We start from the raw sequence: 18,251 nt of genomic DNA, 5'->3' as shown, positions 1-18,251 counted from the left end.
ACTCGGACTAAAGTTTGGATAATTTAATTGACATTTCTGGATTCCTTGCAGGTCAGGGAATATTTTGAATTTAAACTTCATATATTTTGCACAAACGATAAAATATTTGCTTTGTGTAAACCAAATTATTACATTAGCTCTAAAATATGTATGTCTAATGCAAAATCCATGATGTTTATATTCAAAATGATCATCATATTGTAAGAATTCCAGCAATGTAAATTATATTCTGGCCGGGTAATTTGTATGAATTTTATGAGCTCAATAAAAACTTATACTTCACCCGCGTATATGAGTAGATGCACTGCGGAAAGTGAAACTCCGGTTCTGGCGAGGTACCGCGTAAATGAGAAATCGCGGAAAGTGAAACCGCGTAAAGCGGGGTAATACTGTATACTGTATTATCATTCACATAAACTGATATGTTCACTATGCTACATCAAGACTCCAGACTAACTAGCCATTCTCACTTGGATATCAAAAGTTTACAAGGGTGTGGAAGGTCATGTAAATCATTTTTCTTAAGGTTTGTAAGTTTTCCTCTGATGTTTTCTACTTGTCTCTGGCAGAAAGGAGAGGTGAGTGACAGTTCAGGATTCCATTTATCCATCAGTTAAATTATTTTGTCTGCAGTAATTTAAACATAACTGGATTTTATTTTAGTTTAATGTAAAGTACTCATCTCGCTAGGACCCATGATGAGTTCAAACATCAGTGAACTCCAGCCTTATCTGACAAAGTTATGGCTCCTTAGAAATGGAAGACTACCCGGTATGTAATTTTGATTTGTGTAAAATGAGTTAATTACCTAGGATATGAGGAATGTCTTGTACAATTATGTACTGCCCTTGTTTCCTTTACATTCTTGAAGCTTTTTCAGCATAAATGTATGGGTCTTGAATTATATATATATTATATACAATATTAGGTTGACGTGAAGGATCCACATCATGAGCTGAAACAGCTAACAAAGATCTGTCTGATGGCTGACATGACCCTAATTTTGGCATGGGACCAGGAAGAGGCGGGACGAATCATAGAAGTGTATAAGATGTTTGAGCACAAGCCACCTGACCTTATAATGGAAAAGCAGGATGCTAATCCTTATTCTATGGTAAGCCAGCAGACTGTTCATGTATGACAATGAACAGTGCAGTCTTATAGTTAGTGACATGCTTGTGGGTGTTTTAAGTGGGAGTAATATTCATGTATTATTGCTGATTATTGTTTAAGAATTTTGAGTCATTTATGCCTTTTTGAAAAACAAGGTTTAAATTTTGTTTTAAGAAATGTTTTTTTTAATGCCTGGTTAATTTTCCTTTTAATACTCTTACTGCCTTATTAACATCATCCCCTCCCATGCATGGGGCTAGTTGTGACCTTCTGGTACAGAACAGCTGCGTTGTATCTTTTTCTTCAGATATTTTTGGTAACCATATAAATTTTTTTGGTCACGCTAGAGTTTAATTGGGAGTTGTTAGTTATAAACTACAGATTTGTATTCACTAAGTTTCTTACCATTGAATTATTTCAGCTTGTTGATGCTCTCACATCTGTGAGGTCCATTAATCGCACAGATGCCATGACCCTGTTGTCAACATTTGGCTCATTAGAGAAGATCATAGAAGCAACTGAAGAGGAGTTGTCAATGTGTCCTGGATTTGGACCTCAGAAGGCTACTCGGCTTCACAAGGTCTTACACCAAAACTTTAAAAAGCCTCAGTACCAGAAAAAGAAGCCAGACCGGCAGCCAGCAAGTAGTTCCTCAGACAAAGTAGCATCACAAGTACCTGAGTCCTCTGTAGAAAAGAATAGTTAATAAATGACCTGGAGTGTTTACTTGAGGTTGTTGTCTTTTTTTTCTCTAAGTTCTTTGTGGACCAAGGCACAGGGTGGCCAGAACCAGGAGTAATGTAGGCACTTCTTCATTCTTTAATTTTTTTCTACTTTCTTCTACCAAAAATATAACGAATATTATTTTGCAAGCATACTGTTAACTTTTCTTTTTGTTCAATCCAGAATGCGACTTCTAGCTCTATACCTAGGTATGTTAATGCCTAGCATTAACTCGCCAGGCCAACATACAGGCAATTAAAACATCTAATAATTTCTTAAATATGTAATATTAGGAGGACATGTTGCTACCTGGCATTTAATTGCAATTCTCAAAACCCCCTAACGCACCATCCATCACACGCATTGCTACCATCATCTTCTCGCCTGGCGAATCAGCTGTAAATATGCGCAGGGAAGGCTCCGCTAATTTGTGTTGTAATAGCTGAAATATTATGTGCCACGATTTTACTTTTGGTATTTATACATCTTAGCACGGTGAGGAAATCGAGTGACTTCTATTTTGATTATGCATCTCAAATATTGTGTCTGGGGCAATTTTTTATTTATGTTTTTCTTGCAGGAATTAGCCCACCCGGGCACAGGTCACTGACCCACATCGGGGCCTGGGGGGGGGGGCGAAAATGTGATAATAATAATAATAATAATAATAATAATAATAACAACAACAATAATGATTATTCATAGTAAATAAAATTTATAATAAAAAATACACAAATAAAATAATAATGATAACAATACAGTGGGGTATGCTATAACGAACGGATCCCACTACTAATATTCCTATAACGAACGGTTTTACCTATAAAATTGAGAATGCTATAACGAACGAAACTCCTACAACGAACATTATAAATTTTTTTTTTTTTTACTAATTTATTGTTTCTGTATTACAAGTATTAATGATATTCTTTATTTCAAGGGTTTAGATGCATATTTATGCACTTTTTTACAATTTTTACAATTTAATATTATATTTTTCAGTGTTAAGTGGTTGTATTTGGGGGCCTGGAACGGATTAATCCAATAACGAACTAATGCTATAACGAACAAGGTTCTAGAACCAATTAGATTCGTTATAGCATACCCCACTGTATTAATAATAATAATTAAATAATAATAATAATAATAAAATTAATAATAATAATAATAACAATAATACTTTAATAATAAAATAATAATAATAAAAATAAAGAAATACTGTACAGTACAAGAATGAAAAAAGATCAAAAGTGAGAAACACGACCTGGACCTATGAATTATTAATATTTTTATTATTATTATTACATTTTATCCCCTTAGTCCCCAATGTGGGTCAGTGACCTATGCCCGGGTGGGCTGATCCCTGTAAAAAAAAAAAAAAGACTAACCTAACCTGACCTAACCATTTTGAAATCCGAAAAATTTTGAAATCCAAAATGCATCTGGCCCCAAGGATTTCGAATAAGGGATTGTCAACCTGTATATACAGTGGTCCCTCTGTTAATGAACGGTTCGATTAACGAAATTTCGGTTAACGAATTACCTCCCATAAGGATCTAAAATTCAGTTAACGAACAAAACTTCGATTAACGAAATTCTTACAAACATCATGTTTTGTTGTAAGCATTAGCTGATGGGCTAGTCTGCCAATTCAGTAATCTGTTCTATGTTTACATTCGTTTCCAGTGGAGTAAATATCAAGCAAGTTGTGCTCTTTAATATTTTTGCATTTTTTTATATTAAAATTATTAGTCATTTTAACATTTATTTAACATATTGATAATATATGCAGTACAGGGAACTAGTTTTTTGTGAGTCCATCAGACGCTTGACTCAGTCAACAGGCGTCAGTTGGGCTCTGTTGACAGTGGGGTGAACATCTATTTTGTTGATGTCTTGAATATTTCGCATTTTTCATTGAAATTATTGGTCATTCTGAAATTTAGTTAACATATTAATAATGTATAGCACAGTGCAGTGTTGATTTAAATAAAATAATCTTGAATTACACCTAGTGAACTTAAAATTTTATGGGTGAAGTGACTGCATCAAGCATGGGTCCCCTGAAAGGTGATTTCTCCTCCATCCCCACTTCCTTCTCTTCTCCCTTATCCTCCACCCCCACTTCTAATTCCCATCATCATCATCAACCAGGAACCTTCTACATACACACCTCAAAGTAAGTGTATGTACTACATTTTTTTTTTTTAACTTTGTAAAAAACTTTTTGATGAGCTGGAACCAATTACCCAATATCCCATTGAAACAATGGATTCGGTTAACGAAACGTATCAGCTCTCCCAAAACGAGTGTCTCTGTACAGGTGGCCAGGTTTTTTTTTTTTTTTTCACCAAAATCTACTGACCCATGATCCTGGACAATGATGATGGGATGTATAGATTATCATGTTTATCTGAAAGACCCAATAGACTTTAAGCTCTAGTGGCTGGACAGAATCCTCTGAGCAGATCTACCCTTGGAATTATTTCATGACCCATTAGTTGCTACAGGTCAACCATAATAATTCAGGCTAAGTCCCTACTTTCCAGCCTACATCCTGCTACAAAAGGGAGTACAGTAGGGGGAGTATTTGAGGCACCAGGCACCAAGCTTTGTTATAAAATGGAGTTCAGGATTTATAACCCTATGCCCGTTACTGGGCGACTCAAGTAACTAATCTAGATTGGAAATGAGATGAGGTGGAACTTATATAATTTTCAAAAGCTAATATGACATGTACCACATGTACAGGGTAAATAATATATATTTTCTTTACCTATGAGTCACAGTAATTCAATTTTACGTGGCAGTTTATCTCGCCCAGATTTTGCTTGGACAGTTGCGATATTTGTTGTTGATGTTATGTAGATGCTTCAACTGCCAGGGTCTTTAAACATAGTTAATACACTAGGCAATAAAGAGTTTGCAGAACTTAAGGAAGGTATACTTTGTGTTAATTTTTAGAATATATTATTAAACAATATTGCTCAACAGATTGTTCCCATATGACTGTACTGTATATCACTATTTAGTTTAGATATAAGGTGCTAAACCAGACAATAAACAAAATCCTGCACTTATCTTGTACAGGTCAAACACTTGTCACCAGCTTGTAACAACTGCTGCCACCGGCTATTAATATTAGCTCAGAGAAAACAGTGAAGGATATGAGCTAATGAAAAATATACATTGCCCAAGCAAAGTACAGTACATGATAACAAGGAATTACCAAGCAACTATACAGTACAGTACTGTGAAATATTTGGATGACAGTATCAAACAAATACCTGTATAGAGGTAAGCCTGAGATATTAGTTTGCCCGTGACACTCTCCACTTCTCATTTGTAACCTCTTTTTACTGTGCCCAAGTTGAGTTCAACTTTGTCAACTGTCTTTGTTTTTTAACCAGAACCTCTGTGCGGTGGTAGTTATTGTAAATGAATAACACAACCCTGGTCAATCATGTGACACTTTGCATGACTGAGAATCATAAAACTCACAACCTGCTACTGTAATAATTTCTGAAAAAAAAAAACAGAAACAGGTTATGAAAATAAAATTGGATCAGTATTTAATGAAATCTCACCTATTCAAATTAGTATACAGTATTTGGAAGTTCTAATTATTTTATATATTTTGTTATTACATTCAACCAAATCTTACTCTTTAGAGCCTGGGTGATTTAGGAGAAAATTACAACTAGGACACATCAAACCCTACAAGACAATCCAACACAAAGATGAAGCCAGTATAACAGCAAACAGTAAGTAAATGTTTATTATGAAGCCAACTAAGGATTACATGTACAGTACAGCACAGTATACTATAAAATCATTTGAAGACATTTAAGTAGAAAAAATTATTATCATGTCATTCATCATGGCCATATACTGTACTGTATGACCATATTACACTGTCAATTTAATAGCCAGTTATTTAAGGATGTAGGGCATGTAAACATACTAAGTTGAAAAGATATAACAAAGAGGACTACTAATTTGCTAACTTTTAGAGATCATGAACTAACCAAACATAACAACATCATAAGGCAGGTCAAGTTTGTTTGGTTCATGTCTTGTATATTCAAAATAAGCACTGTACCTGGTTTTGTGGTCCTGTCTATGGTATCTTGTATCAGAGGTATTATGTGATGAATATTAATAATTATTCATTGTTGTACAGTATTATTCTAATTGTCTGTTACAAGCAATGCAACACTGTATAGCTATTTTGTAATTATGATAACAGTTTTGCTGTTGAAAATCCCGGTGGCTCTCCATTTACACATTTTTAGTGCAGTTTCGCTTCTTCAGTCAAGTAATTGTAATCCTTTATTTTTTGTGTAGTCTGGATTAATTTATACTTTACACAGCAGGCATGGGGACAAAGCCAAACCTCCAGGTTTGAAACCAAAGCCATTTGAATGTTATGAAGCCAAAGCCAGACAATAAAAAAGTCATGAAGCCAAAGCCGAAGCCTAGGCTTTACAAGGCTTTATAAAACCTCAACACCATTATTTATATAATACTGCATTACCTTACATGTTGATGGGAATATGTATGGTATTCTAAGTTGCAGCAAGGCTTTGAGATAAGTTGACTTTATTTTAAGCTTATTGTTCTTGGGGGTAAGTTTTGACTCTCCCTATAGGCTGAAAAGGGTTACTTATAGAAGAATTTATTTTATTTTATTTAATGCACAGTACATACACATAGTAATTTACAGTCACAAATCACAGAGAAGCAACTGTTTGGTATCTTTGATCTCTTCCGACATTCGAGTCAGGTCCTTGTGAGAATAGACCAGAAGGGTTAACTTGTGATGTCAGTGTGGATCTCAGTTCATGTAAGCTTGTAAGGTCAGATCAAGGTCACATAGCCAACTCACATTTGATCTGCCTTGCCTAAAATTTAGCCTTCCTGCACTACCTGGGGTGGAGACCCTTACCGGATTGACCCATGACAATATGTTTTTGCGTCAGCACTGACATGTTGGTCAGTAATTTTGGCACCGACCTGACAATCCATGTTAGTTTTCAAGTTTGGTCAAAATTGTGTTGCCTTGGATCCACCACTAATTTTATTTTATTTAATGATATAAATACAATTATGGTCAGTGTGTCTGTGTAAAGATGAAAATCTGAAGTCAGACCTGTGGCTTCAAAGTTGAAGCCAGTGCTATGCCTCTGGCTTCAAAGTCAAAGCCTTTAAAAAGTTTTGCAGCAAAGTCCAAAAAGCATAGCTTCCAGAAGCCAAAGCCGGCTTCAGCCCCATGCCTGGTGCACGGGTCAGCACAGTTACCATGTGGACCCAAGGAGTGTACCATGCGTTACCCATGCACACACATCCTAATGTTGAGATGGTCTTTCTCCCTCCAAACACCACATTACTTTTCTAGTTCCTCAGCCAAGGTGTTATCTCACCTTTTAGTTTATTACACTTATCACATTTTATGCTGCATCCTAGATGCTATGGACAATGTTTCATATTTAACAGTGGCCTAATGGTGGAAGAACTACACCATAGCAGACTGTATAGAATATATAAAAGTCAGGGTGAATTAAAGCATTCCTTCATTTGGGCAAGTTGGAAAAATTTATGACCAAACGCAGTAAATTTCATGGTTCCCAATAGTACAGAGTTGCTCATGTTGGAAGGGAGGGATTTGATGGTCTTCAGGTGGCAGTGAGGAGGAGTTGCAGGAGCTGATTTAATCAAGCACAATGCTGAGGACAATGAAAAAGAGGTGGAGGTGACACTAAAGCCACTGCTAACAACGAAGAGTCCAAATAAGTGTTTTTGATTTACAATGAAAATGAGACATTAATATTGCTGAGGATCCATTTATGGAGTGGAACTTGAAAATCCAAGAGGGAGACTGACTGTGAACTGACTTCTCACAGAAATTTGTTAAAAGAATTACAGAATACATAAAGCTCATCATCATAACCTCCACCATGTTCTTTTGTTAAAATGACACCACCAGGGTTGGGGTAAATACAAGAATTCAGTATTTAAATGCAAATACAAATACTGTACTTCTAAATTCTAAGAATACAAATACTGCAGAAAGAAACAGTGTTACTCCAAGTATGAATACGAATACCTGTACTTTATGAAAGTACAGTATTCATGAATGCTATTGTTTAAAAAAATAACTTTTTTTGCTACAAGTATGGTATGTAGTGGTAGATGATTTTATGATTGGTATTAATATATCAAACCTATTCCTTATATATACAGGTGTTCCTCTCTTTACGAACGAGTTACGTTCCTAAGGCTTGTTTGTAAGTCCAACTTTACTCCTGTAGACACCAAACATATTGTAAAAAATGAAAAGATTATGGATATTTAGTACAGCTATACCCTTTAATACAGCCTTAAAACCTGGCTCACTCTTCTCCTCTTAGGTAATGTTTGTTCTATCTGGAATTTTCTTCAAAATAATCCAGTCTCATCCACATTAAACACCTTTTCTGGCAGGTAACCTCCCCTCAGTGATGATGTTTGTATCTCTGAAAGTTTGTAAGTTGAACGTTCTTAAGTAGAGGAGCACCTGTACAGTACATTTATTTATACTTTCCTAGTACAGTACTGTAGTAATAATAGAAACAACATATCATCATTAGTTATTACAGTACTATACTAGACCTACTTTACACTTCTACCTTCTAGACAGGCTGCAAGCAGGCAGGCAGTGTTGCAGCCATTTAGCAATTAAACAATTATAAAGTGTGCGTATATAGTACATGTTTGCCACATAAAATAATTGTTTTCTTTCCAATTGCCTTTAATAACAACTATGCTAGATATAATATTTAAATCCAATTTCAAACAGGAGTCAGAAAATACAGTCGGCCCTTAACATACGCGGGGGTTAGGTAACAGAGATACCCGCGAATGTTAAGAATCTGCGTATTTTTGCTGCCCCCCTAAAAACACCCCTGGCCCCCCATGTCCTTATTTAAGTAAAGAAAAACACTATGTACATGTTTACAAACACTTTATTTAATATTAAAATGCAAAAAGAACTATAAAAACAATTAATAATGTACTGGCTGGCATCTCCACTCGTCCCTGCTCCCACCTCCAGAGCGCCACCACTCGTCCCTGCTCTATCCTTCCGCCTCTACATTGTCACTACTGCCGACAACAAACACAAATGTTTTGTGAATAACTGCACCTCTACTTCCTATGTACAGTACTGAACTGCACTGTGCTGTGCATTTTTACAAACAATAAACATGGCAAGAAAAGCTATAAAAAAAAGAGATAAAAAATTTCACATTACTGTACCGTACCTATCCTCGGCGACAGGAGGGGGGTCATCGTCACTCGTTTCCATAACGGGTGGTGAAGTGGGGGCGACGGTGGATTCAGCTGCTTCCTCACTGCCGCCAGTGATGGATGGTGTTGTATCTCTCCTTCGGCGATCAAAGAACATGGTGATGGGGAGTTGTCGTCTCTTTCTTTTCATCTCTTCCATGATGTTTTTGTATGGAGCGAAAACGTCATCCATCCCTCGCATGAATTTCAGGGCACGCACCATGGAGGGGTCCATACCATAGGCCAGGTTTTTCAGTGCCTCAATATACCTGGTCATCTCCCCCCAACTTCTCCAGCATTATTTCTTGTAGCTCTTCCTCATCCTCTTTCCCTTCTGCTTCCAATTCCCTGCCTGAGTTTACCAACTCCTCTAGATCCTCCTCAGTCAGCTCAGTGTCGTGCTCTTCAATTCGCTCCCTAATCTCATCCTCTGCCATGTCCTGGAAGCCTTCAGCAGCCACTTTCCTTGACAGTGCCAGGGTCTTTCTCACTGCCTCTGCGATGGCTTCATCAGGAGAAAATCCAGTGAAATCTTTCACACATTCAGGCCACAGTGCTTTCCAGCAGGCATTCACCTTCTCGGGCTTCACATCCTTGAACGAATCATCCACCACAGATACGCAGTTGGCGTTGTTGAAGCTCCTTCCAGTACTGAATCACATCCAGTTTTGGGTCATGGTCTAAGTCTGAGTGCAGTCTGGCCATCACACATTTACTGTAGTTAGCCTTGAACGCCTTGATAACTCCCTGGTCCATTGGCTGGATAAGTGCAGTGGTGTTAGGTGGAAGGAACAACAAAGCTGGTGTCTTTGATGCTCTCTTGGGGGCCATGGTAAATGTGGGTAGCAACTACAATGCTGATGTCAACACAGGCGTGGTTACAGCGAGACTGACTGACCGAGGGAGCGCGGGAACGCAGGGTGGCGTGGCGGGCGATGTATGTGTGTGTGTGTGTGTGTGTGTGGCGGGCGGTGTGCAGTGTGTGGTGTCGCGAGTGATTTGAATGTATATTCCTCCGGCGGCAATCCGCATATTTGCAAATCCGTGTATGTTAAACCCGCGTATGTTAAGGGCCGACTGTATTGTTCAAACAATAAATTTAAGCTACATATTGGCATCATACGGGCATACATCTCATATGATGTGAACACGTCGCCAGTAGCCTATTCACTGCAGTGATGGCCGTTATTTACTAACAACCTGTTTGAATATTTAATTTCACTGATATAATATACCTTCTCGGGTAACTTGGGTCACAGATTTATATGCCGATTGTACAGTACGTACATCCAAAGAGCTCACTCTCTCTCTCTCCATTCGTCCAAAATATATTCAGCAGCTAAGTGTATGGTTATTTCTATAAATAAAACTATTTTTATTCGTCCGGTGATCTTAGGAATATGAATACTTTGCCCGAGGATTCAAAGAGGAATGCAAATACTTGGATTTCTAATAGTAATGCAGAATACAAATACAGCACAGACACACTCCGATTTGTGGAAAGGTTTCATTCCTGGACACAATCCGTAAACCTTAAATGACCTTTCCATAAGATAAATATGTACTGTACCCTGGACTGAATCACAGATGGCATCTCACAAGGGGATGCGCTCAGCCGCCTTACACATAATCTTCCACAAATAGTGTTGTTACGCTATACTAGTTACCTTCCGTAATAACAGAAACTCTTGCACAACCCAAATTATTTTTATAATGGGACTTATGGGAGGTATTTTATATCCTCGAATTTCTGTAAACTGAGTGTTCTGTAACCCAGGAAGTGTGTACTTCATCCCTGGACACCACCACTGCTGCCTCCAGCTCTGCTTCTCACTGCTCAAATTCCCCAGTATGTTAAGATGAGTCCTCAAACATTTTTACTTGTGTACAAAGAAATGTGTATTCCCTTTATGTGTTTGCCCTTCGGACAATTATTTCTTTTACCTGTAGTATTGTGTGTGTGTGTGTGTGTGGACACATACACACAAAACACATACAAATAAATAATAATTGGAAAATCCTCTCACAAATAATCAGAAACAAATGTTAAAATTGTGAGTCTAACCTCCATCTGTGCTCTATTAATAAAGTACTGTAATAGAGAAGGGATCTGAGTGTAGACTCACATTTTTAATAAATTTGTTTCTGATTGTTTGTGAGAGGATTTTCCAATTATTATTTATTTGTATGTGTTTTGTGTGTGTGTCTACACACACATATATATTTCCAATACAGGTAAAGGAAATTACTGTCTCTAGAACGAATGGCTCCCTGTCCCAGCCGCAAAAATGCCGGCAACTTTAAAACTACCCACAGACATTCTTGGGTACATCCAGGGTGTCATCCCCGAATAACCGAGAACTGCGAACTTGGGGGCCCCCTGTACAGTGCTGTCCTGTACAGATGACAATTTTTTTTATATATTGTACATACTGTATTATTATTATCTGCATTGCTGTTGCTATTATCACTGTACAATTGGCCTAAGAAGTGATTTCACCACTTTCAGTATTTGTCAAAACAGCAGTATCTGGCAACTACATCTTAGGGATGGTGTTTGCACCATGTGGGGTGGGACCGTTGGAGCTGAATATGAATGCCGACCGCTGTGTGACAAGTAAGCTGGGTGACTTTTTAAGGTGATGTTTTATAAAAAACTCGAGTCGAGCATCTCGCTGCCATACTTTTTTCTAGCATCCCTCGTAGTTTTGCAGGTAAAAGGCTTTCAGAAGGGTAGTAGAAAAAAATGAAGTTATATCCCAATCCCATGCTTGATAAACGAATATTTGTGTAGAAAAAAAAGAGCAGCTAGTCTGTTAACACTTACAGTTCTTCTGTGTGTAGCATATTCTGCACATGGCTCATTTTCTTGCTTAAAAAATGTTTTACTTTTATAATAATAGGAAAGGCATTTGTTGCTCTAAATAATTATTAATTTAATAAGTATTCATAGAATTTAGAAATTTAGCCATTTTTCTTTTCATAAGTAACGAATGATCATTGAATGGGAATCTTCAATGTTTTATATTTTATTCTTTGATGCTAAAAATAAAATACCTTCATAGCATAAATGGCAATTAGTTTTCTTATAAATACTATGGAAAAAATCATAGCAATAAACATTCATTAAGCTTATAGCTTCTGCAAAGCTCAAAGCTTTGTTTTATGAGCACTTCCTGCCTTACATTATTGTCCATCAAGGTGGTGAATATGGAAAATATTTGTTCATATAATCAGTAAAGACTTGGCATAAATGTGGTGAGTATGAATATCAATTCATATTTTTTATTTGATACTCATTTCAGCTTCACACAAATAATGTACACCTTTTCATTTTGACATCCAATTCTAACTCTGCAAATTACAATATTCCTGAATGTCCCCAGCCAATAAAATCTTGTGTCATATTATTGTTTCAAAATACATATATTGTACCATACTAAATTTTAACTACTGTACTTGATTTGTTCTTACAATATTCTTAAGAAAATCTATTTTAGCATTTATTAATTAATTTCTGTAACTATTTCACAAAATTGTGTACTGCCTCAAAAAAAAAATAAAAGCAAAAATAAAGCAAGGCTGGTACTTTAGTTGCCAGATAACACTTTGTGATTTAAATTTTCTGGAAATCGTGACATCACCGATTTGGGCAACTGTACAGTACTGTATTATGAAGAATAATTTAGTTACCAAAAACTGTTGGTGAGTCAATTTATCACAAGACTTTCCTTCTGTGTTATTGTCTGAACTTCTTATGTCAAGACTCATTATAGATCTTGGCTTAGCATTTCATATTGTTCACTTTATTTCAAGTTTAATTCAGTTTCTTATTAGTACATGTATAAAATTATTTACTGTTCTGTACAATACTGCATGTATATTTCATTTGAGTAGCCCAGTGCCAGAATGGGATAAGTGCCATTTGTAAAAAAGTGAGAAAGTTGTATTACAGTGAAGTCATGTCAACATCATTTTTTTCAATGAATTGTCAACCATATTAGCAGTGTCCTAAAGACATATATACCACTTGTACCTGATAGGGGGAAGAATGAACTATGCATTTCACAAAGAAAATGTGTTTGGCTGATCGTGGCACTTATCCTGTTCTGGTGTTGTGCCACTCACATACTATGTTTATTATTACCGTATAGTTATCATTTACACCAAAAAAATTAAATAAAATCACCATCTGTAGCATTTTAATACAGTCTGGTGATTTTTTTTCCTTAGGAATGTACAGTGTCTCAATTTTTATAATGGGAGTCAATAGGAAAATGTACTCAGATTTATGAAAGGTTTTTCAGGAATGGAACTCTTTCATACACCAGGGAAAGCCTGTACTACTACAGTACAGTACTATTACACTACTTTTACTACTACTACTGTACTGTTATTATTACTATTATTATTATTATTATTATTATTATTATTATTATTATTATTATTATTATTATTATTATTATGGTGCTTTTGAAACTCCATATCAAAGAACACATGAGATGAGGTATATTTGAAGTTCTGATGTTTCTGAGTCCAGTATACTGTACAGTAGTTCCAGTGTGGCATCCAAACAAAATCAAAAGGTAGTGATTCTTGACACAGTAAGTGGGGAGAGTTGTGGATGGGACATTAGCTAAAAGGTAAGCTCTTGACAATGTGACTTATCATAAGAATTTGAATGACATTTTCAAGGATTACCTGAGTAACTTCACCCCAGCGTTCCACACACTTTGCCCGCACTTCTTTGCTGAGGATATATATTAAAGACACATTACTTTACTTCCTGATAATGTATCTAAATTTCAAATACTGTATGTGTGTGTGTGTGTGTGAGATTATATATACGGTATATACTGGGTATGTGTGTGTTGATAAATAATATTTTTGTATTCATTCACTTAAATCCTCAAACAAATTTACATTGGTACAGCTTGTATGTAAACAATGAAGACATACAAACAATGGCAAACTATGCTGATTCTGTCAAGGATAACCAAAATAAGTCATTAAAAATATATTTTGAAATATGTGTGTGTACCTGTGTATTAGAGCCTATAGTACTGATTGTTTGCTTGCCTGCATATGTGGTTGACTAATCATTATGTGAGGAATAAAGATCATATATTACAAATTTCCTGCAACTAATACCTAAGAGCATCCTCTTGAGTGTGAGGTAACACAAGATTCAATAATGTCTATACTAACCTGATCTAGCTCAATCTTGCTGTAGTCTTCAAGGTGGCGAATGTCACCCATGGTCAGTCCGTACCACTCATCCAACCAGCAGAACACCTGTCTGTAACCACACACAAACATTACCACTAATACACAAACACCACAGTTTTCCCTTCACCTATCACTGAGTGCATTTTTTCTCTTTTTTTTTTTACCTTAATATGGGGAGATGCACATAAATCATAAATGGCCACAAAATATAAAGCCTGAGCATGTGCACATACACACACACACACAAATGAAACAAAATCAGAATTATGTGTAACAGACAGTTAGTATGACATGGCCGCCACACCTATGAAAGTTGGTGATTATACGTCGCTCAAAGTCTTGGATGTATCGCTCAAGCCTTGTCTGCAAGCCAAACCAGCGAACCTCACATGATACCAGCTTGTAGCATGTCATTACTGGCTCACTCTGAGGTAAAGAAGGATGGTTATGAGTGTCACAGTTTCTTATATAATGTGCCATCAATATGCACCTATTACACTTGATCTAAGCCTAACCTAGTAGACCTGTAATTTTTTGGAAAATCTTTACATCATCTGCAAACATTTGTATGGAAGAATGAATAGTATTTGGCTTATCATTTATAAAAAAACATCAGTCTAAGCACAGTGCTATGTAGCATACCACTTGTCATTGACCACCACACATCATTTATGATCATAAAGTCTCCGATCCATGATTGAAAATTCCCCCTGATTTACGTATCCTTCCAATTTAATTTTCAGACTTTCACAAGGTACACTGAAAAACCTTGACAGTCTCAAGCACTAGGTCAAACAGTTAGGGCTCATCCTTATGTGTACCTCTCCTAGTCCATTACTATAACAAATCAGGAGTTGATCTGTCCACTGGTTGACACACTCAGGGGTTGGCCTGTTCATGGGTTGACCCAATCAGGGGTTGGCGTATATATGGGCTGACCTACTTAGGATTGTTTTATCTATGGATTGAATTACTCACTGATTAGTCTATTTGTTGGTTGATTTATTCAGGGATTGCTCTATCTGTGGGTTGAACTTCTCAGGGATTGCTCTATCTGTGGGTTGAACTTCTCAGGGATTGCTCTATCTGTGGGTTGAACTTCCCAGGGATTGATCTATCTGTGGGTTGAACTTCTCAGGGATTGCTCTATCTGTGGGTTGAACTTCTCAGGGATTGATCTATCTGTGGGTTGAACTTCTCAGGGATTGATCTGTCTGTGGGTTGAACTTCTCAGGGATTGATCTATCTGTGGGTTGAACTTCTCAGGGATTGATCTATCTGTGGGTTGAACTTCTCAGGGATTGATCTATCTGTGGGTTGAACTTCTCAGGGATTGATCTATCTGTGGGTTGAACTTCTCAGGGATTGCTCTATCTGTGGGTTGAACTTCTCAGGGATTGATCTATCTGTGGATTGAACTTCTCAGGGATTGATTTAACTGAAGGTTGACCTACTTTGGGATTGGTTAATCTGTGGGCTAACTTAATCATGTACAGAGTGTATTGGTATGTTTGTAAATTGATCTAACCAAGGGCTGAACTATCTATGGTCTGACTTCTGACCTTTAGCCACCACTGGGAACCCTTCAAGGGGCCACGACCAGTCTTCTTGGAGACGAACTTAGAAGGATCCTCATCTGGGTGATAGTCTCCAGAGTAAACAGGATCATTCACAATATCCACCATCACCACCTCCACTGACCGCCATTTGTCCCTTGGTAAATTGTGGATCTGTAGAACAATAATAAACCGAAAATAAAATTGTTCCACTTATGGATTCTTAAATGACAGAGGCAGAAAAGAGTAATTAATTGTGAAAATAAACAATGGTCTGGACATATAATCCTATTTTATGGCTAGGGAGGTAGTTAGTGAAGGAGACGCAGTGGAGGAGTTTGTCTCTCAATATACCGTATATTCAGTGTATATTAAATGATTTTCCAGACTAAAAATAATCTTTTATATAAATTTTCAGTTAAAAAGCTTCCTAATCTTACAACATACTAAAAATGTATGATGAAACAATTGTGTGACAGAAAATAATTATGGTAACCAACATAATGGATGAGGTACATATAAGGTACTAAAACCTGTCACAATATCTGTAAGATGAAGTGAATAGACAGAGAGACAGACATATTTATTTCGTAAACGTCATAAAATTTCATATTGGTTCACCATGTACAGAGACAGTACAGTACAGGTAAACCTCTATTTACGATGTCCCAATCTACGATAATTCATGTTAGCGATGCTTATATACAGGGGTATTAAAACCACTCCCCTGTGATGTAAGCAAACTTGCATTAACGATATTCATCATCCCGCCAACTCGGAATATAAAATGCATCATTCACTTCATGTCAGCTGGGCATCATTTACCGAAATGTTGCCTCGTGGCCATCTGGTGAACTACAGTCCAGCCATTGTTTCTACTTGGTTACACATTTGTAAGAAATGGGGCTCAATGTTTATTGGCCATCATCGGTGTTAATCTGTAGCATCCATTTTTTTTTTTTTTTTTTTACATTGAGAGGACATCACTAACATTCACATTGCACTTTGTTTTGGTGACTTGGTTTGATTTTATGATATGTTTTTTGTGACTGAAAAGTACTTTGTCTGTTGTTGTGAACACAAGGTGATCAGTGCTGACCGGTATCATTATTTTTATGTTATTGTTGTTTTTGTTCAATCCAGAATGCGACGCCTAGCTTTATATCTAGGTACGTAAATGCCTAGCATTAATTACTTAAATACGTAATATTAGGAGGACACGTCGCTACCTGGCATTTAATTGTAATTCTCAAAACACCCAACCTCACCCTCCATCACACGTACTTAGTTTTAGTGACTGTGAAGTGTTTTCTCTGCTTTAGTGACTGTGAAGTGTTTTCTCTGCTTTAGTGACTGTGAAGTGCTTTCACACTGACTGTGAAGTGCTTCAGTGACTGAAATGTTTTTGCACTGATTGTAAAGTGCTTTTCTCTGCTTTGGTAACTGTGAAGTGCTTTAGTGACTATGAGGTGCTTTTTCTCTGACTGTTAAGTGCGTTACCTCTGTTTTTGTGACAGTGAAGTGAGCAGTGTAACTTTGAAAATGTCTGGCAAGCATTTTGCTCACCATCTTAAGGCCAGGACAAAGGCTACACCTCCAGTCTCCACCCTTCAGACTCCCCAGAGTCTGTGTGAGACTAAGATTGATGTCTTCACTCCCCTTTCAAGGGTCCCCATAGCCTCAAAAGGGACATGCGATGATGACCAGAGTAGTTCATAATGATTTGGTGAGTGTTATTTGCGTTGTAGTGTAAGTAGTATTCTAGGAATTTTTTCTTTTCGGTGATACATATGGGTGTCCGACTGGCCAGGAACCTATTCCATTGAATCCCATGTTATAATGAACCTGATTTACAATATTTCGAACTGAGATGGGGTTTTCGGGAACCTAACCCCATTGTGTATAGAAGTTTACGTGCATACAATGAACACTGATAGTATAGGTTACAGTATAGAATATACATACACACAGGGCCAGGTCTAGCTTGAGGGGCCCTGTGCAAAATAATGGTTGGGGCCATCCCATCATGCCTAGTCCCTCACCCACATACAGTATACTGTATTCCTGATTTTCTGAAAGAACATCTTGATAAAAACACACATCCAATATAAGAGGAACAGCTGATGCTCACAAAACGTGTTTGCCGTAAGGATTTCGTTAATCGAAGTTTTGTTCGTTAAACGAATTGAAGATCCTTATGGGAGGTAATTCGTTAACCGAGGGACCACTGTGTGTGTGTGTGTGTATGTGTATATATATATATATATATATATATATATATATATATATATATATATATATATA

The 18,251-nt window shown here is 36.9% G+C and overlaps 2 protein-coding genes and 1 long non-coding RNA gene across 3 annotated transcripts; 2 read left to right on the top strand and 1 right to left on the bottom strand.

The window, feature by feature from the left end:
* The first annotated feature begins 883 nt into the window (after window positions 1–883).
* Window positions 884–1,844, top strand: LOC121858993 (DNA excision repair protein ERCC-1-like). Its single transcript, XM_042355647.1, has 2 exons — window positions 884–1,114; window positions 1,535–1,844. Exons 1-2 carry the CDS (start codon window positions 983–985, stop codon window positions 1,817–1,819), a joined length of 417 nt encoding a protein of 138 aa, XP_042211581.1. The 5' UTR covers window positions 884–982; the 3' UTR covers window positions 1,820–1,844.
* Window positions 1,845–4,010: 2,166 nt separating this feature from the next.
* On the top strand, window positions 4,011–11,129 carry LOC121858992. The gene is made up of 3 exons (XR_006087587.1): window positions 4,011–5,133; window positions 5,508–5,600; window positions 10,940–11,129. It is a non-coding gene; the product is annotated as an uncharacterized LOC121858992 (long non-coding RNA).
* A 1,304-nt stretch (window positions 11,130–12,433) lies between these two features.
* LOC121858991 (phosphatidylinositol transfer protein alpha isoform-like) lies at window positions 12,434–16,139 on the bottom strand. Its single transcript, XM_042355646.1, has 4 exons — window positions 15,954–16,139; window positions 14,696–14,817; window positions 14,371–14,461; window positions 12,434–13,912 (listed from the first exon to the last, which is right to left on the bottom strand). Exons 1-4 carry the CDS (start codon window positions 16,074–16,076, stop codon window positions 13,874–13,876), a joined length of 375 nt encoding a protein of 124 aa, XP_042211580.1. The 5' UTR covers window positions 16,077–16,139; the 3' UTR covers window positions 12,434–13,873.
* Window positions 16,140–18,251: the final 2,112 nt, after the last annotated feature.

This window comes from Homarus americanus, unplaced genomic scaffold (assembly GCF_018991925.1).
Source record: "Homarus americanus isolate GMGI-L3 unplaced genomic scaffold, GMGI_Hamer_2.0 scaffold52568, whole genome shotgun sequence".
In the NCBI taxonomy this organism is placed as follows: Eukaryota; Metazoa; Arthropoda; class Malacostraca; order Decapoda; family Nephropidae; genus Homarus; species Homarus americanus.
The sequence above is the reverse complement of the archived record's forward strand: the minus strand, read 5'-3'. Positions and strand labels throughout refer to the sequence as shown.